This window comes from Magallana gigas, chromosome 2 (genome assembly GCF_963853765.1).
Source record: "Magallana gigas chromosome 2, xbMagGiga1.1, whole genome shotgun sequence".
NCBI lineage: Eukaryota > Metazoa > Mollusca > Bivalvia > Ostreida > Ostreidae > Magallana > Magallana gigas.
Genome location: NC_088854.1, coordinates 57,239,101 through 57,261,996, shown reverse-complemented (window position 1 = coordinate 57,261,996; position 22,896 = coordinate 57,239,101). Strand labels below are relative to the sequence as shown.

At 35.0% G+C, this 22,896-nt stretch overlaps 2 protein-coding genes across 7 annotated transcripts in view; one reads left to right on the top strand and one right to left on the bottom strand.

The window, feature by feature from the left end:
* Positions 1-6,128, bottom strand: part of LOC136273181 (ubiquitin carboxyl-terminal hydrolase-like) — an 18,178-nt gene extending 12,050 nt beyond the window's left edge. Inside the window, exon 1 of the mRNA XM_066077433.1 lies at positions 5,995-6,128. The gene's annotated coding sequence lies outside the window, so the exon portion shown is untranslated. The remainder of the gene's footprint in view (positions 1-5,994) is intronic.
* The window catches only part of LOC136273180 (TBC1 domain family member 1-like), a 26,145-nt gene extending 3,249 nt beyond the window's left edge, over positions 1-22,896 (top strand). For 2 of the 6 annotated variants that reach the window (XM_066077424.1, XM_066077428.1), the window contains exons 3-21: positions 6,200-6,883; positions 7,220-7,312; positions 7,580-7,697; positions 8,267-8,358; positions 8,588-8,716; positions 10,136-10,240; positions 10,551-10,613; positions 11,462-11,545; positions 11,976-12,223; positions 12,525-12,712; positions 12,980-13,111; positions 13,271-13,315; positions 14,645-14,803; positions 17,663-17,818; positions 18,031-18,182; positions 18,494-18,586; positions 18,958-19,117; positions 19,431-19,600; positions 19,908-22,896. In XM_066077424.1, coding sequence (XP_065933496.1) covers positions 6,200-6,883; positions 7,220-7,312; positions 7,580-7,697; positions 8,267-8,358; positions 8,588-8,716; positions 10,136-10,240; positions 10,551-10,613; positions 11,462-11,545; positions 11,976-12,223; positions 12,525-12,712; positions 12,980-13,111; positions 13,271-13,315; positions 14,645-14,803; positions 17,663-17,818; positions 18,031-18,182; positions 18,494-18,586; positions 18,958-19,117; positions 19,431-19,600; positions 19,908-20,408 — 3,372 coding nt within the window. In that variant the 3' untranslated portion in view covers positions 20,409-22,896. Of the gene's footprint in view, positions 1-1,075; positions 1,222-3,644; positions 4,026-6,199; positions 6,884-7,219; positions 7,313-7,579; positions 7,698-8,266; positions 8,359-8,587; positions 8,717-10,135; positions 10,241-10,550; positions 10,614-11,461; positions 11,546-11,975; positions 12,224-12,524; positions 12,713-12,979; positions 13,112-13,270; positions 13,316-14,644; positions 14,804-17,662; positions 17,819-18,030; positions 18,183-18,493; positions 18,587-18,957; positions 19,118-19,430; positions 19,601-19,907 lie in introns of those variants that run through there. The other 4 variants (XM_066077429.1, XM_066077427.1, XM_066077426.1 and 1 more) reach the window with 4 other exon arrangements.

Below are 22,896 nucleotides of genomic sequence, written 5' to 3'. Positions count from 1 at the left end.
ATCCAGTGCCTGTGTGATTACAGATTGTAATACTGTTCATTATGATCATCATGCTTGAGGTTTTTTTTTTTTAAAATGCTCCAATTATTCCAGGATGTGTATATACATGCATGGCCAATTTTTAATTTGGTCGATGTATCAACGGTTTTCACGTAATGCTCTCAGTTTTGTCATAATCAGTCCTGCTGGTTTCATGTAGTTGTAGTTTATTATACTCGATGGGTTTTAGGTTTTTCTGTTGATCATACTCGATGGGTTTTAGGTTTTTCTGTTGTCATCATCCCTGGCTGAGACTGATTTGTCACCGGCTTTTTCTCTGAAACCTAACTTAAAATCAGATTCCTAGGCAGCTGGAATCTGTGTGAGAGAAATTGATTTTGCGTCGCTCTGAAGGATATTAAGTGTGTACCAGTAGCTTGTTCTATACTCAGTGTAGATGAAACAGTGTTGTTATGAAATGCATCACCTGGGCCTGTACCTGTAAGTAATAGACTCTGGGTACAGTCAGTTGTCCTTCCTTTTCAAGTCAGAGATCAGATAGATTGTTTACAGATTGATCACCAATATCTCACAGAACAAAACCAAAATCACTCTCATAATCTGACAATGAAACTTTACCAGGATCAGAATCTTGCTTCAATACCCAAACTATGCAGGTTGCAGATACTGTGGCTAAATTTCATGTACATACAAATTTTCGATGTATTTAAGTTTATGTAAAGATTTTATCTGCAAATTATCATTTACAGTAATTTAAAAGTCAAGATTATTGCTTGGTCAAAAGTTTTGCTGCTTGTAATTCAACCAAAATATTTTCAGGCTATATTGTACACCAATGAATATCGTATTTAACAAAATACGATATTTCAGACTACTCCAATGAGATGTTCTGCTTGTTTTGAGAAACTTTTCATTCTGTTGATATTTAGATTTAGGAACTAGTAATGTATGTATAACACTTGGAAAGCTCACCACTCTAAATCAGTAGATTTTGATGACAGGTTTATGTAAATCACCCCTTTATCAGAAGGCACCTGTTGATAGAGTCAAGGACTTTGAGTCCTGTGTACTAACCATGCAGTGGTCAGTACCTATGACTAGTGTTTATGAGGGGGGAGGCTTTTATTGCTCAACAGTCAGTCTGGAATCATTGTGAATTGGAAACCCCATGCTTTGAAGATGTGTTTGATTTTTTGATGGTTTTTACATTGAACTGAGAAGGTAAATCGTTTGATTTTTTTAATTGAAAAATTTTAGTATAAATATATAGTATTTACAGAAAAAAGTTCCAGTATACCTATTATTTTAATTATTAGCTCACCTGAGCTGTAAGCTCAAAGTGGGCTTTACTAATTACTTGTTTGGCTTCCAGCAGTCTGTTTGTCTGTCTGTACATTTTTTACTTCTTCTATGAATAACTTGGTCATTGTCAATCAAATGCAAAACATCCTTAGATGTTTCTAATTGATAAAAACAAATAGATATACTCATTACCAACGGATGGCGATAAAAAAAAAAATAGATTGTGAAAATAGGTTGGTTGTCTTCGAACCATTTTAACAATGCCTTGGACTTTCAGTAGGATGTAACTATATATATCTTACGTCAAAACAAGTTAAAAAATGGACACTGGTTTCAATCGAAATATACACGATTGCGATTGCATAGTCTTGGCTCCATATCCAGACAAATCTTGTTGATTTCAAAGAGCCATGGCTGAATGGCCGGCAATGAAATAGACAGGCCTATGTCATAATGCTGTTTGACACAGCTACCCTAGGTCCAAGCTATTGTTAAAATAATTCTAAAGTCACTTCTTCCTAAAAACCACTGCAACTGAAAAGCTTTTTTTTTTTTATAAAGTGATGATTCAAAATTGTGAACCGTGTCAGTAACAAATATTGGAACTCCAGGGAGGATACAAAGCTCAAAATAGAAGAATGTATGTGGAAAATACAATTTAATATACATTTTGTTACATTATTCATATTTGTGAAATCATACTTTTATCATGTTTATAGTGAAGTTTCTTATTTGCCCAAAACTATACTTTTTCATCAGTTGATCAAAAATCAGGATAAGGCAAACAAACATTTTTTACAAGATGGACTTGGTACAATCAAAACTGCCAAGTTCTTATATTCAGGATGTATGTGCAGACAATCTATCCTATTTAAAAATAACAATGCGTAAAGAACTATATATGATAAGCGTTAAATTTGGCCCCCATAATTCATCATTTTTTAAAAGTGTTTCGGGAACAATAAAATGTAATGTTACAATTTAGAAGAGTTGATATAAAATGTATTTTTCACATATTTGTTTGATTTTTTTGCAGTCACTTGCAGTATATGACGTCAGAAGTGACGCTATTTCTATAATTCAATCAAAATCAGTCGAAAATAGACATTTTTCTCATCTTTTTACGAATGGGAAATATAGAGCGCATGCTTGAACCAGGACAAATTTTTTGTCACGTATTAGACTTGGCTAGATACATCTCTGATTAAATTATTTTGTTGGTTCAAACATGCGCTCTATGTTTCTTGAAAGAAAAACTGCTTGAAAACAAGCTTTTTTATGCTAAAATGCAAAAATGGCGGGAAAAGGTTGACTTTACAATGCCGTATTTCTAAATAGTGGGCACTTGAATAAAAATGAACATTAAGTAAAAACATCATATATATATGTACAAAGAAAACAAAGAATTACAGTAAAATAATGATATTCCTTTTAGGGGGCCATTTTAGGCCCATACCATATATAGTCCTTTATCGTTTGTACATATTAATGTTTATAAAGTGACATATATGATATACATATATGTATATATATAGGTCAAATGGGCTTGGTGTTTATTCCTTACATCATTATGATATATTATATTGTATAATATACATGTCTCTGTAATTGGTTATGAAACAATGTGTTATGAAACACGTCACTAGAATAAATACTGTGGAATCATTATTTTTCGTTGGGGACCAATGTTCGTGGCATTCATGGGTAACCTTTGCCCACAAATTTACATCCCCAGGAATGTATAGACAAGTATTTGTTTAATATTAATTTATTAAAATTATCACGAACTTGAACCAACGAAATTACGTCGCCACGAACCAGGAAAATGTTTGCTATCCACAAACATTGACCCCATGAAGAAAATTGATTCCACAGTACTTACCTACTTACAAACAGCAAATATAATACAGTCAAAATCAAGGAGTAATTATGTACCATCATAATCAAGAATTAATTTAGTAAAATCAGAGTCCAGGAGTAATAAAGTCTTATGGAAGATTAATACAGTGAGGATTGTGGAGTATAACATCAGTCATTGTGTTGTAATTCAGTACGTGTACTATCAAACAAACAGTTGTACTAATACAAAGGTACAGCTAGGACTCTGAGAATTATAAACTGTACAAATAATACTGTGATTAGCGTATCCTCATGATGTTATCATCCCAACCAGATGCTATTGTTACGGATTGAAATGATTCAAATGATAAAAAATATCTGTTTTTGCTTGTCATCTATGCATGAGATGATGAACACTAAAAAACAAATGAAATTCAGCATGGGAAACTCATTTTGAACTGAGATAATTCGCCCATTGTTTACAAACTGCGCATGTGACCTGGAAGTTGAATGATGGGATGACGTATAAGGATGTGTGAGCGATAAAAAGGTGACGGACCAGTCTCTTAAGATATCCTATACAGCTCAGCTGCAGTGGATCACTGAGATGTTCAGGCCTCATTCAAATCTAGGTTGACCATTTTTTTGTGCAAGGGACTTATTTTTCTGTTGATTTGATGCTCATCAATATGGCCCCTAGACCAGGCCAAGACAGTGCCCAGTTGGACCATATTCAGAGGGGTGATACTCGTAATAAAAAGTCTGTGGCTCCATGGAAGCGTCTTCAATACAAAGTTCAAAAGCAGGTTTCGTTTGAGGAACCCTGCATACAAAAGCAGGTTTCGTTTGAGGAACCTTGCGAGTTTGAGGATCTTAATGATGAGGTAGGGACATCTATAGTGTACTTCTATGGGCTCAGTAGCGTGATAAGTGTCTTTACAAAAGGGATGGTCCTCAGCAGCAGGTATCCAGATTGCAATTTTTGAGTGGAAAGCACTTGTTCTATGAGGTGATATAGATAGAAGAGTTTGGAAAGATAAAACAGTTTTAAGATTCAATGAACTTTTTCCATAGAAATGATTTCAAATCATGTCCTCATCCATCAGATTCCCTCATTTGTTTATTTTATGTAGAGATACAGCTTGGGATCTTGAACTGCGATGTACAAAAATCAAGTTGTTGACATTTGCTTATTGTGGCTTGTTTTGTAAACAGCACAATTTTGATTGATTTATTGTCATTAAGGATGATGATAAATGATTTTTTTTTCTCCCTTAATGCGTTTAATTGTTTATGAAGACTTTGAGATACTATTTAATGAAATAACTCTAGCATGCACTTTCTTGTATTTATTAGATGATGTTTATTCCATATGAAGAATATAAGTTAGATGCATGATGAAAAAATCAAATTCACTGTTATCACTTAAAAAAAAAATTGCCTTCTATCAATTTATTCTGAGGTTCTAACATGTTTTATATTGGTTTTGAAGATAAACTACAGAGAATTGTTTATAGTTTGAGCAATAACCCCACAGGCTGAAGACCTCATGATTTCAAAACTTAAAACTCTATCATCAAAATACATAAAGCATGCCCTTGACTGACTTGCTATAGGTCACAGATCCAAGAACCAGGCATCATTGGAGTTTCTAAGTTTGTAGTTAGATCCTGATTTTTCTGCTTTAGACTTTATCAGAATTTACAACAGAATCTGAGATAACACCACATCATCAACTGAAATTCTAAGCTCAATGTGGTTAAAATTATTTTATAAACAGTATTGCTGTATACAGGAAAATATTCATTCCCATATTATATATGCTCCTTTCGCCCTCGTTTTCAGTGGGGGAACTTAAGACTAAGCGAATTCAAAATAATTTTTGAATAACTGTGTTTGTATCTGGTTTGTCTGGGCAATATAAAGACAGGTCAAAATTTTTTGCAAGTGTAAAAGGGCAAAGTAATGGGGGGCAAAAATAACATGGCAAATATAACCCTGTATACAGTATTTTTGTGGTAACCCTCTGACCACAACATTAAGATCAGGGTAATTCTGCTCTGTAAATTTGTGATACATTGAACTGAAATGTCCTTGACAAAGCTAGGTCAAGGTCTTTTCAGTCTGTGAATTCTTGGTATCTTCTATCTGAATTAAGTACTCATTGGCATCTCTGTACAAAATTCAAGGTCATTTTAACATTGTAATGAGTAGTATTCTCATTATGAATCAAGCATTCCTTAATCTCTTACTACCTATACAAGATAAATAACAAAAAAATTAATATATATTATTATTCAAATAGGTTAAATCTGCACATATGAAACCTTGTATTTCTGTATTTAAGAGAGCTCAGTGATTTCATGCATAGTATTGTCATACGATTTGTCATCAGATTTCAGACATATCAACATGCAGTGATCAAATTATCTGCAATAAACCTGCCCAAATGTTGACACAAAGTGTGTGTCATTGTACCAATTATGGATCGTAGATTGTTTAGTGATTATTACGTTTTTACAGTTATAATTAGCTGGGGGATTCTTTGTTAGGGGAACAGAATAATTCTGATCAACAGGATTTCAGCACTAGGAGGAAATGATCGTGTTGTTTTCATCAGTAGTTCAGGAAGCAGAGATTACACAAGGTCATTAAAAGTCAAATGAGCTCTCAAGACTAGAGGACTTGCAATAAAGCAGATAATATCATTGTAGAAGGATCTACTTAGTACAAACAGCAATCATAAATTGTAAATTTAATTTTACTAAAATGATTGTAATTACTTTTCACAGTTTCTCTCTATATTACTGTAACTGAAATTGACAGCTTTCTTAAAATATTAAATGCACTTACTTGACAAAAATGATGATACACATTAGACGTGACAGCCTGAATTAAGTCTCAAGGCTAATATGATCATTGGAAAAAACACAATATCTTGGTCCTTTCCATTGATTTCAGTACAGAATCTAGTTACATATGGTCCCCAGCATTCTGTTTTGGTTATTGAGCCTGTATAATGCACATTTGCATGAGTAAATTAGGAATGTCTTTGTAGGTCCCTGTGTTGTTCAGTTCCATCCAAGAGGCGTCCAGACGAGACCTGTTTGTGGACATGGGAGAGAGCAAAATGAACGAACCAGCCAAAGCTTTCTACGAAGTCCTGTACCTGGGCAAGGCCAAGTTAAACACCAAGAAAATTACCTGTGACCAGGTGGACAAAATGTGCAATCGTCTTGATAAACAAAGAATGGAAAGAAAGTTAAAACAGAAGGAGTCTGAGATGGAGAGAAAAAGGCACGGAAGTGGAGTGAGTGTCAGAAGTCTGCCTCCAAATCTTGAGGGAGCGGTGACTGTCACTGAAAATGACCTGGAGAAACAGATTCTGAACTCTGGGCCCCACACAGACAGTCCAAACAACAGTACAGATGAGTTCAGCTCCTCAGAAAATGTTTTGGAGAACTCCTCCGGCAGTCTGGCAAATTCATTTGGGTTGTATTGTTCTGAAAACTCTAAAGAAAGTCTTGGTGAATTGTCGAATGCTGGAGGAAACGGAGAAGGGACTTCCAAAGATGCACACGTGCATTTCAACGAAGCCCATGACAGTTGTAGTGAAAGCAATGGTGATCCTAACAGAGCCATGCTTTTCAGGCTTGGCGGAAGTGAGATTTCTCTCATTAGTTTGGACAAGAAGCATACCATACTGGAGAAAAAGTTCAAGGACATTGCTTCAGTTTCACAGGTAAATACATGAAATCACAACAGTAAGTAATACAGTAAAACACGTTTATAATGAAGTCCCAGGGACTTTACTTCATTATAATGGTAATTTGTTACATCCGTCAAGTTTTCAACATGTAATAGAGTCTTGGGGAATTAAATTCACTTCGCTGTAAGTGTCAATTCATCATAAGCGTGTTTGCTATAACCATGCTTACTGCATAAAGCAAAAATTTTAAACTTCAAATTTGGATTCATTTTCAAGTTTGATTTTTTGTATTTTATGTAACTAGATGTAATTCAAACAAAGACATGTGTCTGACTGTCGTTAATATTGTATGTATGACTCTACTTTCAGGGAAAGGATAAATCGGACACTTTTGGGTTCATTGCTCGAGAGAAAGGGAATGTATTTGTCTGCTATCTAATGAAATGTCACAATTTTACAATAGTAAGTGTATTGATTGCGATCTGCAGAGACAAGCATGACAATGTAATTATTTTAAATTGAGGAAAATCAAAAGTTACGGAAAATGTTCGGAAATCACCACATATTAGTGGCTGAGCTCTCCAGGACTAGATTTATTTAAAGGTATTTTTTTTTTTTTATATAAGGTTTTCAGTCAAAGCTATTGGTTTAAATTGTTAATGAAGAGTATCATAGTAGCATGTTATGAGATTTAAGAGAGGTAGCTGTAATCGTAAACTGTAACCGTAGGTGGACGAGATAATGATGGTTCTGAGGTCAGCCTTTCGCAGTGCCTTTGAGCAGCGACAACAGATCTGCATTATGTGTCCCCTCCATCAGCTTCATCGCCTCTGTCAGGAAATCAATGGTATGTACACTGGCCAGGGCCGAACTGAACGTGTCTCAATGTTAACGGCTCAATACAAATCTTCATAGACTACCAACGGCTGGGGCACTTCATTGCTGTATGTTTAAATGCATGGAATAATTACTCTGGGTCAAACATGTAACTCTGTGTAAATGTTTACTGCATGTTTACAACAAAGCAAAAATTTCTTGTTTGAGTTTTTGCTTATTTACATTAAAGAATATACTAAAAATAGTGCTTGTTAAATCTTTGGCTTGAAATAATTGTGATTTTATCTATGAAATGTGATCACACTGTTATTCTAGAGGAAGCAAATATTGATATAATTATTGATTGTCATAAACTTATCCACTCCTCTCACGAATTCGTCCAATTAATCACTGTACACGAGGCTTACCCCAGCGCTGGTTCTATAACGATCAATTATTCAAAGTTTATGAGAATTACTAGAATGAAAAAATCTTCTCTGTTACCAATAAATTAAACCGCTGTTGGCTGTAGTTAGGACTCAGATATCATTAAGGGTCTCATTAATCTTTTTGTTACATTTTGTGTAATGTAACTTATAGGTCTAGACCCTCAGGAAGCTCACAAGCGGTTGATGGATTGCATACAGAATCTACAGGAGGGGGATTCTGGGCCAATTCATGCAGTCTTAAAGGTACACTCATTTCAATATAGCATGCCATATCGCATCACTAGATAGCAGGAAATATTGTTTTATTGAACTGGTGAAGTCTAAAAAGCAAATTCAATATTTTGGTCACAATTTAGTTGGTTTAAAATTATAAATAATAATATTTTACTCTACAATTAAAATGATTTTCTTAAAAAAGAATTTCATTTTTGGAAAAATTCTCCAAATGCTGATGGTATTCTTTTTTACGAAGACTGAAAACCCACAGAGCTATGAGGAGATGGTCGAAGTTTTGATGATAGAACTGAGGAAACTGTGTGAGCTGAAACAACAGGACCACTCCCATATCTCTGATCCCAACAAACCCCACTTTAACAAAGAGGTAGGTTTACTCATCTCCGATCCCAACAAACCTCACTTTGATAAAGAGGTAGGTTTACTCATATCTGATCCCAACAAACCTCAATTAATAAAGAGGAAGGTTTACTCATCTCCGATCCCAACAAACCCCACTTTAACAAAGAGGTAGGTTTACTCATCTCCGATCCCAACAAACCTCACTTTGATAAAGAGGTAGATTTATTCATCTCTGGTCTTAGTAAAGAAGTAAGTCCAATCTCTCATCTCTGATCCCAACAAAACTCACTTTAACAAAGCGGTAGGTTTACTCATCTCTGATCCAAACAAACCTCACTTAAATTAAGAGGTAGGTTTATTCATCTATGATCCCAACAAACCTCACTTTGATAAAGAGGTAGGTTTACTCATCTCTGATCCCAACAAACCTCACTTTGATAAAGAGGTAGGTTTACTCATCTCTGATCCCAACAAACCTCACTTTAATATAAAGAGAAAGGTTCACTCATCTCTGATTTCAGCAAACCTCACTTTAGTAAAGAAGTAAGTCCAATCTCTCATCTCTGATCCCTACAAAACTCACTGGTTTAATCATCTCCGATCCCAACAAACCTCACTTCAATATAAAGAGAAAGGTTCACTCATCTCTGATCCCAGCAAACCTCACTTTAGTAAAGAAGTAAGTCCAATCTCTCATCTCTGATCCCAACAAAACTCACTTTAACAAAGAGGTAGGTTTACTCATCTCTGATCCTCACTTTAATAAAAAGGTAGGTTTACTTATCTCTGATCCCAACAAACCTCACATTAATAAAGAAGTAGGTTCACTCATCTCTGATCCCAACACACCTTCTTAATAAAGAGGTAGGTCCAATCTCTCATCACTGATCCCAACAAACCTCACTTTGATAAAGAGGTAGGTCAAATCTCTCATCTTTAATCCCAACAAACCTCACTTTAGCAAAGAGGTATGATAACAAACCTCACTTTAATAAAAAGGTAGGTTCACCTAACTCCAATCCCAACAAACATTACTTTAACAAAGACGTAGGTTTACTCATCTCTGGTCCCAACAAACTTCACTTTAATAAAGAAATAGGTTTATTCATCTCTGATCCCAGCAAACTTCTCTTTTAATAAAGAGGTTGGACCAATCTCTCATCTCTGATATCAACAAACCTGATTTTATCAAAGAGGTTGGTTTTCTCATCTCTGATCCTAACAAACCTCACTTTAACAAATAGGTAGGTTGACTGATCGCTGATCCCACGAAATCTCTATTAACAATGAGGTTTTATAAGGTTCACCACCAGATATCTAGTTTAAATAGCTTTACTTTTTATTAAAAAGATTCTTCTTAAGCCTTAGGGGTGTAAAAATAAAATTGAAAGAAAACAGCTTTAACAGAATAAATCACTAATTGACAATCCTTGTGTTGTTGTAGTTCAGCTTGTTTGAGAATCGTCGGGCCAGTGTAGGCGCCGCCGCCTTTGGCAATATCAAGAAGAGCTTGACCAACTCGTTCGAGAAGGTCATGGCCAAAGTTCCAGTGAGTGACATGTCTCTGTACAAACAGAAATTTTTTTTCATAATCTATAACTATGTAGATCTGTGTTGAAATTTGTTTGAAATTAACCCGGAAAAAGTTGATTATTTTAACAGAAATTTGCAAATATAGTTTTGTTCATTAGTTTTGGTTTTCATTTCTTACAGCAGCATGTTGTTTAGGTGTTGTGTATCTGTATAATTTTTAAACTTAACTTTAATTTTGACTTCCCTTTTATTTTGATGTTTCACAGTTTGAGTCACTGTTTTGAAGTTTATTAATACTTTCTTCTTAATCTCACTTGCTGCATTAGCACAAAAAGCCTAACGAGGCATTAGAACGCTTCCGTCATCGAAGTGGTACCGCAGACAGTGGAGTAAGTCATCCCTAGCGATTGAAATACTGTTGATTTTTCAAATCTATTCATTTTCAATTGACATTGTTTAACTTGGTGAAATACATTTTAGTTTTGATATCCTTTTTAGCTCACCTGAGCTGAAAGTTAGAGACCTTTTCTGATCAAAATTTGTCCATTGTTTGTCGGCTTTGGCGTTGGCATTGTCGTTGTTGTAAACTTTTCACATTTTCATCTTCTTCTCAAGAACCACTGGGGAGATTTCAACCACACTTGGCACAAAGCATCACTAGGTGAAGGGGATTGAAGTTTATTCAAATGAAGGGCCCTACCCTCTGTCAAGGGGAGATAATTTAGAATTATTGAAAAAATGTTGGTATTTTTCAAAAATCTTCTTCTCAAAAACTGTTTAGCCAGAAAAGCTGTAACTTGTACTGAAGCATCCTCAGGTAGTGTCGATTCAAGTTTGTTCAAATCATGGTCCCCAGGGGTAGGGTGGGGCCACAATGGGGGGATGAATTTTTACATAGGAATATATAGAGAAAATCTTTAAAACTTTTCTTCTAAAAAACTATTTGCCCAGAAAAGCTTAAACTTGTGTGGAGGCATCCGCAGGTAGTTTAGATTCAAGTTTGTTCTATGGAAAAGTGGGAAGATAAAATCTTTAAAAATCTTCTCAAAAACTACAATGTATTAGGCCAGAAAATTGGGGCCACAATGTGGGTTTTGATTTTGATACTATAATGCTTATTTGATCAGAGTTAAGATATTGCTGCTCAGGTGAGCAATGTGGCCCCTGGGCCTCTTGTTTTTCTTTTGATAATGCTTTGCTTTTACATCATAGTTTAATAATCTTTATTTTATGTTAGCAAAAAAGGCCAAGTGAGGCAAGAGACAGGTTCCGACATCGGAGTGGAACAACTGAAAGTGAAAGTAGCTTCTCAAAGTCCATGGCAAGTGACTTTCATTTTACAATGAATCTGCAGTTTAGCTTTATTTTATCACATATGTATGTATGCAGTAGAGTAGTCTCGTTATTCAATAATTCTCATTAAGTTAATTTATGCATATCATTTGTCTTAGAATACTGTAGTTTCAAGAGTGTTCTTTGACATTGGTTTTCATGGACTGTGTGAAATCAACTGTTTTGAGGATTCATAAACATGGACTGTAACTCTTCCAAAACGATCTTTAGTCATGTTTGTTACTTTCAAGAGCCATTGATTTTGTTGGTCCGATCAGATCAGCCAAACAATGAAATCCATGATGATTGATGCATAACAAATACATTGATGAAGCCTTAGTGTATATTTATACATGTATTATCAAAAAGTCTTGTACTTGTGCCGGAATCTTTAACAATTGGATTATTTACCTATGCAGGAATCTTCAGTTTGCTCCACCCCTGATGCCTCACCCATGCCCTCTCCAGCAGCCATTAAAGAGGTCCACTTCAGCTTTCCTAGTCCCCCCTCATCACCCAAATCTCGCCCCCGCAGTTCTACAGAGGGCGCAGTGCCTGACCCTGGATTCACCTCTAAGTTGATGAACAGCTTACACTCTGACAAATCCTCAGATTTCAAGGAACATTCAGGGCGCAGAGCAAGCATGAATAGCCCCATGAAACAGATGTAAGAGATACTGGCTGAATATTTGCTAGAAGGCTTTCAATATTTTCAATATATTTTCCCCAATAGCTATCAAGGAGAACACTTCATTTTTGAAGTAACCAGAATTAAGCACAATCATTTTAATGAAGCAAAATTTATAGTTATTTTTTAATGTCAGTAATGAAGCAAGGTCCTGTGTTACAGACCAATTAATCATGCAGAGAAAAAAAGTTATATAAAATACTTTGATTCAAAACTTACCTGATGTAATGTGTAGCTATTATTTTATCTGCACTATTGTTTTTACTACCTCATGTTGTAGGTTCCTGCTGTCAGAGTGTGGTGGTTCCCCGGGCAGTCAGTCCAAGCGACGACAGAGTGCCGCCCCCACCCTCCAACATGGGGAGGATGGCACACCCCACTCCACCAGGCGTGGGTCATGGAGACAGGCCATCTTCAACAGAGTGGTCACCCCAGCCCGAGCCACAGACAAACCTCCCACTGTGTTAGGTACAACATTTCTCAAATTATGTCTAGACCACATGTGATAGTATTGTATTTAACAAATCAAACAATATTTTCCAGAAAGAATGCAAAATGTTTTCCACAAAGAATTAATTTTCGAATTCTAGAAAATGTAGTAAGGTTCTGAAATCGACAATCCAGTTAATATTCAAGGACATATTTTTTAAGTTCTTAGTAAAAGAACAATTATAATTGGATATGAAGAAATTGTTCGAAAGTAAATCAGTGCAGAATTTCTTTTTGGTCTATTAGAAAAATCAGAAGCTGAGACTCAAAATGCAGGCAGAATCCGAAGTGGGGAAGAACTGCGGGCTTTGTGGAAGAAGTCAATACAGCAGACCATACTACTGCTGAAAATCGAGAAGGAAAAACAGGACATTCAAAGTAAGCTGACAGAGAACTTATTCAAAAAAAAGTTGAATAAAGATTGTAACTACCTGGTACATAAGTCTTCGCCATCTTCATTCTCTTGAAAATAAAAAGTGAAGTTATGTAGAAATGATTTTAATGATGTATGATGAGACTGCATGTTACTATATATAGAAGTGTTTGTCCTGAGGGGACGTCGGTCATTGAAAGTTTTCCCAGGTAAGCCGTCCTTCTATAGGCATGTCGGAGAAGTTTGCATGACACTTGCTCTCAAACAGCATATTATGCAGTTATTATGATTACCAGGTATAAGTATGAAAAGAGATTGAGAACAGCTGTTTTTATTCTGGTGTTGGAGCTTTATACAATTTCTTATAAGAAAATAATGTTAAAGATGGCATTACCCCCTAAGGAAGGAAATATATTTATAGTAAAGTCAACCCTTTAAAACCCACCTACAATCTCCTTTTATGTTATATTTTATCAAATTATGGGTAAAGTCTTTGCTTTAAAGCTGCTTTTCAACAATCTAATATGCTCTAAAAATAACTTTTTTTTTTAATTTTAAGTGTAAAAAAAGGCATTAAATTTATAGGAGATAAAAGTGTTGAAGAACTGTAAGACTTTGGACCCTTAATGTCTGAGGAGAGATGTAACGGTGGTGTCAGGCCTGTCTTATTTATCCTCTGCTGTTTTTGTATTCCATGGTGTGGAACTTATAATTTATTTGCCAAGTCAGAATTGACAGAAATTTATTAGTTCCAAGCCCTGATTTGTTATTTTTCGTCATGAGAAATTAACTCTTTGAGCAGAGAATTTATAGAACAATGAAGTTATATGCAGTATTGGAGAGGTTTGCATGGAACTGAATATGTCTGATGTTAACCTTTAGTGGAAGATTAAATGTGTTCCATGGAATGCTTTTTGTAGATTTTAGCTCACAGTGAATTGTTGATGAACACAAGTTTTAGTAAGAAATTTTAATCTTGGAATACTGGATAATGTCCGTTATGCTGATGATGCTGCATGGTCCAATAGCAGCACTGCTAGTTTATTGTACATAGAATTTAGGTTTTATACCAGGAAGTTACGTTCCCTCATCCAATCAACGGACACTAATTAGATCAATGATTGAACCATGCAAATGGGTTTATACTGTATTTTAATTGGTGAAATGAAATTTTCATTTGTTAAAAAAAATGAAAATGAAGGTAATTTTAACTATTGAAGACAATTCCTTCCAAATCATTTCACTCAATGCTTCATTTAGTTTACAGAGAGAATTTTTTACTTACATGTGCCATGAAAATATCAGTAGCCAACCTACTACAATTTGTGGCTTTAATGTTAAAGAATGACAATTCTATAGATGCTGAAAAGACATAAATTGAAACCTACATGATAAGATATCATGATAAATGGATGAATTTCTTGAGTATAGCCAAATGGATGAATTTCTTGAGTATAGCCGATTATTGATTGCAGAGTATTGTAGTGGATTGTGATCAGCTTTATTCAAATTCTTAACTTTATTCTGATTTTATTTAGCTCGACAACAAGAGGCTGAGATGTCACCCATTTTGAACTATGAGGAGATAACTCCATGTCTAAGGGACGTAACCAAGGAGTGGGAGGACATGATCAACGATTCAAACAGGCCTCATATTCAGTTCAGTCATCAGTCCCTGCTCAAATGTGTTCAACAAGGCAAGTCACAACTAACTGTACATGGGAATGATTTAGTTACAGTCTATTTTGTAAGATATGTTGCAATATGGCTACACATGTATTGGTAGAATTGTTCTGAGATGTACTGATGGTTGATAAAAAGTTGTTACAGTAACTATGAAAACCAATGCTGAAGTTTCACTTAGTGTGATTTTTAGCTCACCGAGACGAAGTCAAGGAGAGCTTATGCTATACCCTCGGCGTCGGCGTCGGCGTCCGGACCTGGTTAAAGTTTTTGTTGCAGGTCCTGTATCTAAGCTATTACTTGTCCTATCTTCACCAAACTTGCATGGGTGATGCATCTGGACCTACTTATGGACTTGAAAGACTTGGATGCTGAATCTGGGTCCTAAATTTCAGATGCTGGAGGAGGTTAAGGTTGTTGGACCAGGTTAAAGTTTTTGTTGCAGGTGCCCTTTGATAGCAATATCTTAGTTACTGCTGGTCCGTACATCACCAAACTTGCATGGATGGTGTGCCTTATGATACTGATGCACCAGACAGGCTTGAGTGCTGAATCTGAGCTATAGGTTTCGGATGCTGGAGGAGGTTAAGGTTTTTGGAGCAGGTTAAAGTTTTTGTTGTGGGTGCCCATTGATAGCAATATCTAAGTTACTACTGGTCCTAACTTCACCAAACTTGTATGGATGATGCGTCTTATGATACTGATGCACCTGACAAGCTTGAATGCTGAATCTGAGCAATAGGTTTCGGATGCTGGAAGAGGTTAAGGTTTTTAGAGCTGGTTAAAGTTTTTGTTGCAGGTGCCCTCTGATGATTATATCTTAGTTACTACTGGTCCTTACTTCACCAAACTTGTATGGATGGTGCGTCTTATGATACTGATGCACCTGACAAGCTTGAATGCTGAATCTGAGCAATAGGTTTCGGATGCTGGAGGAGGTTAAGGTTTTAAGAGCTGGTTAAATAAAGTTTTTGAAACAGGTGCCCTCTGATGATGATATCTTAGTCATTACTTGTCCTTACTTCACCAGACTTCCATGGATGGTGTGTCTTATGATACTGATGCACCTGACAGGCTTGAATGCTGAGTCTGGTTTCGGATGCTGGATAAAGTTAAGTTTTTAGGAACAGGTCACATGTTTAATAGATGATAGTACTATATCAAACTTGCATAGTTGATTTAACTGTAATATGAATGAATCGCAGAGGTAGCTTCAGATGCAGAGCTTGATCTCCATTATCAAGGATGCTAAAAAATAAATCTTAGTTATTACAGGTCCTAACTTCACCAAACTTGAATGGATGGTGTGTCTTATGATACAGATGCACCTGACAGGCATGGATGCTGATTCTGAGCCATAGGTTGCGGATGCTGGAGGAAGTAAAGGTTTTAATTGCTAGTGCCCTCTGATGATGATATCATAGTTATTACTGGTCCAAACTTCACCAAACTTGCATGGATGATGCGTGTTATGATACCAATGCACCTGATGGGCTTGAATGCTGAATCTGAGCCATAGGTTTCGGATGCTGGATGAGGTTTAGTTTTTTGGAACAGGTCACATGTTTTATAGATGATAGCTTGCATAGTTGATTTAACTTTATTTTAAATTAAATGCAGAGGTTGCTTTATATGCAGAGCCTGATCTCCATTATCAAGGATGCTAAAGAAATCTCCTACCTCACTCAAACCAGCTCGATAGATAGATGTGTTTGTTGATAAATGATATAACATGATTCCTATGATATAGTATTGTATGATATGAAACAATATTGTTTGATATGATACAATAGGATATCATATGTTATATTATAAAAGTTATACAATACGATATGATATTGTATCAATATTTTGGATATTTTATGATATGATATTGTATCATGATACTGTTATGTATAGTATTGTATATTATGAAACAATATTGTATAATATTATATTGTATTTTTAATTTATTATTTTATCACATGATACAATTACATAAGATATTGCAAAATATTATATTGTATCCTATGTTACAATTTTGTATATTCTATAATATTGTATCATACAATATTGTATAATATGATATTGGTTTCAGTAATATAGAATTATATCACATGAAATTGTATTATATGATATTGTAATATTATATAATATTGTATCATACGATATTGTATGATATGATATTGGTTTATATGATATATTATCTTATCACATGAAATTGTATTATATGATATTGTAATATATATTATTGTGTCATATGATACAATATGTATAATATAATAATGTAATTTATAATATTTTGCTTTATCACATAATATTGTATCATTTGATAAGATACAATGTTGGAATCAAATTATATTGTATTATATGATATAATATTATATAATGTATCAAATATGTTTCAGTGTCATTCAATACAATATCATACTATATTATACAATATAATATGTTTCAATGTTATGATGTATTATGTAATATGATATTGTAATATAATACTATATTGTATTATATTTTATGATATTGTATTATGTGATCAAATACAATAAGGTATAACACAATACAATGTCATATCATACATTACAATATCAAATCTCATTATTGTTTATTACAGAATTTTATTGTTTTATATGATATATATTATAAATATGACATGATACAATATTTAATTTTATATCATTGTATTGATTAACATATGAACATATGATTATCATAAAAAAATTTTATCAGATGATATACGATATTTTGTCAAAACAGAATCCATGAATATCCAAGATCATAAAGTATGATTTTCATATAAAATGATAAAGGTGGTCTTATGAAGGTGATGTCTCATAATGGTGATGCTCCGTCTCGGTGAGCTTAGTAAACTATGATTACCTATGTTTGTTCAGGTGTTCCTAAAGCCCATCGGGGTGACATCTGGTGGCTTCTGACAGAGCAACACAAGCTACAGTATCCTGGAGTTGAGAACCAGACTCCAACCAAACCGTACAACGAACTGCTGAAGGACCTGACAGAGTACCAGCACAACATACTGATAGACCTAGGTTAGTGTAAAACTAGGACCTCAAACAAATAGACCTATAGCTGTAGGTCAGTGTAAAACTAGTGCCCCAAACAAATAGACTTTTGTTCATATAATTCTACATATAGTATCTTGAATCAAAAAGCTTATGAAAATATATAGAAGTTTAAATGTAATGAAAAAGAGGTTTTGCATGTGTTTTGTTGATACTTAGTTTATGTGTGATTTTTCCAGGACGGACATTCCCGGGACACCCCTACTTCTCCACACAACTGGGGCCGGGACAGCTGGCCCTGTATAATCTGCTGAAGGCCTACAGTCTGTTGGACAAGGATGTGGGCTATTGCCAGGGACTCAGCTTCATTGCAGGGATACTGCTCATGCATGTAAGATCAGACACTGGGGCATAAAAGTTAGACAAGCTCACTTTTGATCTTAGTCTCACTTCATCACTTAGTATTTTTTGTTAGAGTAAACCTGAGATCAAATGTTGCTATTCTAGCTTTGTTTTCAGGCCCTAGGCAAGACCCCTATAGAATTTGATCATGTAGACTCTTGTGTTAGTTGTTAAATACACTTTAGAACAATGTCTTTATTTTGAAAGCTCTGTAAGTTAAGTGAAGTGTGTATATTTACATTCATCTGGAATCAGAAAATTCTCAAACTTGGTTGTTAAAGAGGGTACGTTTACCTGTAGATGGAGGAGGAGCTAGCATTTGAGACACTGAGGCACATGATGTTTAACCTAGGTCTGAGGAAACAGTTCCAACCCAACATGATGCCGTTACAGGTATAGATGTCAATCAATGCCTCCTTAATGACAGATACAAATACTGAAAATAAACTCAAGAAAAATGTTTCCTGTGAATGATATGTGACTCACATACTTTGATTTCATTTATTTTAGTAGGCATCAATATTTTTTTCTTAAACCTAATAGTTATGTTAATTTACAGACAGAAAATTTATCAATACAATCTGTAGTCAAATATTTTACTTTGATGAAAATTTAAATTTCATGGATCTACTCAACAATGAAAAAAAATTTTGTTCTATGAATATTGATGAAACCATAGTAATTATTAAGCGGCATTGCTGTTCATCAGGCAGGTTGTCACACCTGGCTTTCTGTGTTATTACACCTGGCTCTCTGCATTGTAGGTACAGCTGTACCAGCTAACCAGGTTGATTCATGACAACTACAAGGACCTACACGACCACTTTGAGGAGCACGAGATCGCCCCCAATCTGTACGCCGCCCCCTGGTTCCTGACTGTATTTGCCTCACAGTTCCCCCTGGGCTTTGTGGCCAGAGTCTTTGGTAAGTCGTGAAAATTACTGGATCTTGAATCAGGCTGGTTACGAAAGGGATAAGAACCAATAACCTACTTAATTATATTAATGATCAGGCTTCCACAAATTTTTCCAAAGTAACATGAAACATGTATATACTTAAAGTAAAAATTTTGTCAGGAATTTTGCTAACTCTCTGCACAAATTGCACTCTTAAATCTATTATGTTGTGGAACGTAGACTTTTGATTTAAAACTGTGACTATTATAAACAACTTTTGTAATGGATACATGTATATTGCTTATATTTTAGAGAAACACATCTCTGTTTTTATTTTTCAGATTTACTGCTGATTCAAGGTGTGGAGATCCTGCTGAAGGTTGCACTGGTGTTGCTAGGCAACCACAAGGAGCTGATCCTGCAGTGCGATTCATTTGAGACAATTGTAGAGTTCATTAAAACGACTCTGCCAGAAATGGGAGTTATTCAGATGGAGAGAGTGATTAATCAGGTAAGCATTGTCTCCCTTGATCTCTTATATAATATATATACATATACTTTATTTCTAAAACACAAAAAAATTTGATGCAATGGAATTAAAAAGTCAATTTTGTGGCAGAATCATTATATATAATATATACATGATAAGTGTATAGTTATTATAATGTATTCTAGTAATATTATTATGCTATGTATCATATATTGCATAGTCAAGGTTATCATATATATAGATCATTTACCTTTTAAAAATATGTTCTTTTACCATGTACTCCCTTTATTCATGTTTTTCTAAACATCTTTTTGCTTTGTTTGCTCAGGTGTTTGAGTTAGAGATAAATAAACAGCTCCAGGCATATGAAGTGGAGTATCATGTCCTTCGCGAAGAGATGCTCTTCTCTCCTCAACGAGGAGAAACAGACATGTATCAGAAAATCGAGGATGCTAACCGTAATCTGAAACAACAAAACATGGAACTGTTGGAGAAAATCCAGCACATTCACAGTCACCACAGAAGCCTGGAAATCACCATCCACAACCTGCAGACAAACGAGTCCAAGTTAAAGAGCCACATAAAGACTCTTGAGCTGGAGCGGAAAGCTCTGTTGAATGCCGTCACCAAGCTACGGTCGTTGGTTCCGGACGACGAGTTTGTGAAGCTGGACATCTCCCTTCCTCCCCTGTCCCCCAGTCTTTCATCCTCCCCCATCCATCAGCCACACTCCAATAACTCCATCCGTGGTGCTATCAAGAAGGCTGTCACTAAGAGCCTCAGTTCCCCACTGTCAGAGCTGGGCTCCAAGCAGTTCCAGTTTGAGTGATGATGTTTGTGATATGTATATTTATAAGAGAGCGGTTCGAAGGAGGTGACTTAAATAATCCCACCCTCCCACCATAGAGGAATATAAGGGGGAGAGGATGTCTAGGATTATTTAAGTGATAGTCTACTTGAAAGTCAGAGGATTTTACTTCTAGTCACAGTAGTGGGGACAATTGTAAGGGGAACTAACTGCTGGTATTTTAGGATCCAGGTTTCTAGTACTCTTTTGTAATAAACATTCCTAGATTAAACACACTCCCATTTTACAGTGAACAAAATTTGTGAACCTTGATAATTTAATTTGTTGCTGTGTCAGAACAATACTGTGTAATCTAGTTATTGGAGTTTTGTATTGATCTATAATTTCTCATGGAGACTACCTTTAATTGATTCCCCCCCCCCCCCCCATTTCTTCATTAGAAATTAGTGCAGAAGGTCTTAAATTTTTATAATGATGTCTTAGATACTTATAATACTCACTTTAGGAATCACAAAGGAAGAGTTGATAATACTCTGTTTACACTTAGAAACACGAGACAAATGCTGATCTCTATTGCAATGCAATGCAAAAATTTTATGTGTAGTACTTACAAAAAGAGAATACTGGTAGATAGTAGGCAATATTGTGAAAGGTTTGTGTACATCTGAAACAATGATAAAACTGTTGCTATGGAAACAACAATATACTTAATTACAATGTGCAGTGGATGTCAACGATGCTCTTTCATTTGTTGTTTATAGCTGGCCATTTTGATAATTTCTGTAATGAAACGGAAGATAGTTGCATCAGGGAGTTATACTCTAATGATAGTATCGTACATTCCACGACAACCACTCGGAGAGTATAAAACAAATAATGGCCAAAAGGAAAGAAAAATGTTTTTATTTCTGGTTATGATTCATCTTTCCATAATGATATCCTCATTTTGTGTCTGAGGGGAATTTCTGGTATTGGGTTATGTATATTCAGGATATGGTACAGGATGAAATCTCTACTGTGTACTTGTGCTGCTGTACAAAGAGCCTCTCCATCCTTTGTATGGATCCGTGTCCAGCTTTGGTTGTATCGTTATGTTTATCTGGAATCTCGATATATTTCGTCCATTTTCATGATTTTTGTAACAAAAAATTTTACAAAAAAACTTGTTCATTGATATTCAATGAACAAGTTTTTTGTAAAATTATCATTATTTAGTGTATTTGTACTTCATAAAACCAGAACATGTTTTTCTGTATGAGTGCAATACAACTCGGATTGAAATTTGTGTCAAAAATTGTGACTTTGTTTGAATATTCTCTTGGGATGAATGTGAGAGTGAAAGCATTGAGTAAACGAACAAATGGTATTTGATATGCTGCTCAATGATCTTCCAGTATCTGTAGAATTGTTCACCGTGATCAATGCAAGTAGTCATCCGTGGATGATGGTAGAATTTGTTTGAGTTTGACATATGTTAAGCTTATGTATTGTTCTAAGTTCTAAATGTGTTGAACAATGATAGTATTAATTTGTGCATTTCTTAACAGACCGTGAAACACAAAGCTTCCTACTTTGTATGAGTTCCTGTCTTTTTAGTCTACATGTATTCACATGAAATAAACACATACAAGCATCACAAGTCCATTCCGTTCTCTGGTTCCTGAGACTTTGCACAGCTAGTCATACTTTGGATTGAGTCAGTATTGTGTGATCAGTACTAATAGTACAGATTAGTACATGTACTATAAAATGATGTCAGAGCAATACTAATAGTTGTGCTAGTGTCAGATTAATTAATACAAGTACAATTAATTGTACTGATTTAGATCTCTAGTGTTATGAGAGTCATTGTTTTGTTAGGAATTCCTTTCCTTCATTGTTCATATGCTCTTTATTTTTCTTTTCACTTTTAAATGTATTTGTTTTGTTCATTTAGTGCTTTTATGGTTTTTATAAGTGTATATTCTAAATCAGTTACCTTTTATTTACAAATATAAGCTTGCTGTGCAATCTATTGATCTGAGACCTACTAGTTTCAGTGTTTCTATCTGAGACTCTTTGTTTTGTCCATACAGTACCTGTTTTTCCTAAATGTTTTGTCATTTTTCTCTGGAAACAACAAGAATCTCCAGAAAAATTGTTGATATTATATGTTTATGTGAACAGCTATGTTTTGGTAGTGTTTAAAAATGCTTGTTAAAATTGCATTTTAAATTTCCATGTATAGCATTATATGGAGACCCGAGTTTATAAAAAGTAAAACTATGATTTACTGTATTCTTTAGGTCTTTAGGTCTGACAGAAGGCTCTCTTGCCATGTTTCTGTCTTTATATTCAACTGTATGTACATCTTTCTCTGCTCAACTTGTTTCCTGTCTAAAGAGACCTTACTCAAAACAGAAAAAGTCATTTGTCATGTCTGTGTTAAAAAGTTCTACAGGGGCAAAGTAAACGTGTATAGATAATGTGTCATTGTCACAGGAATAAAAAAGCATCTCATTTATTGACA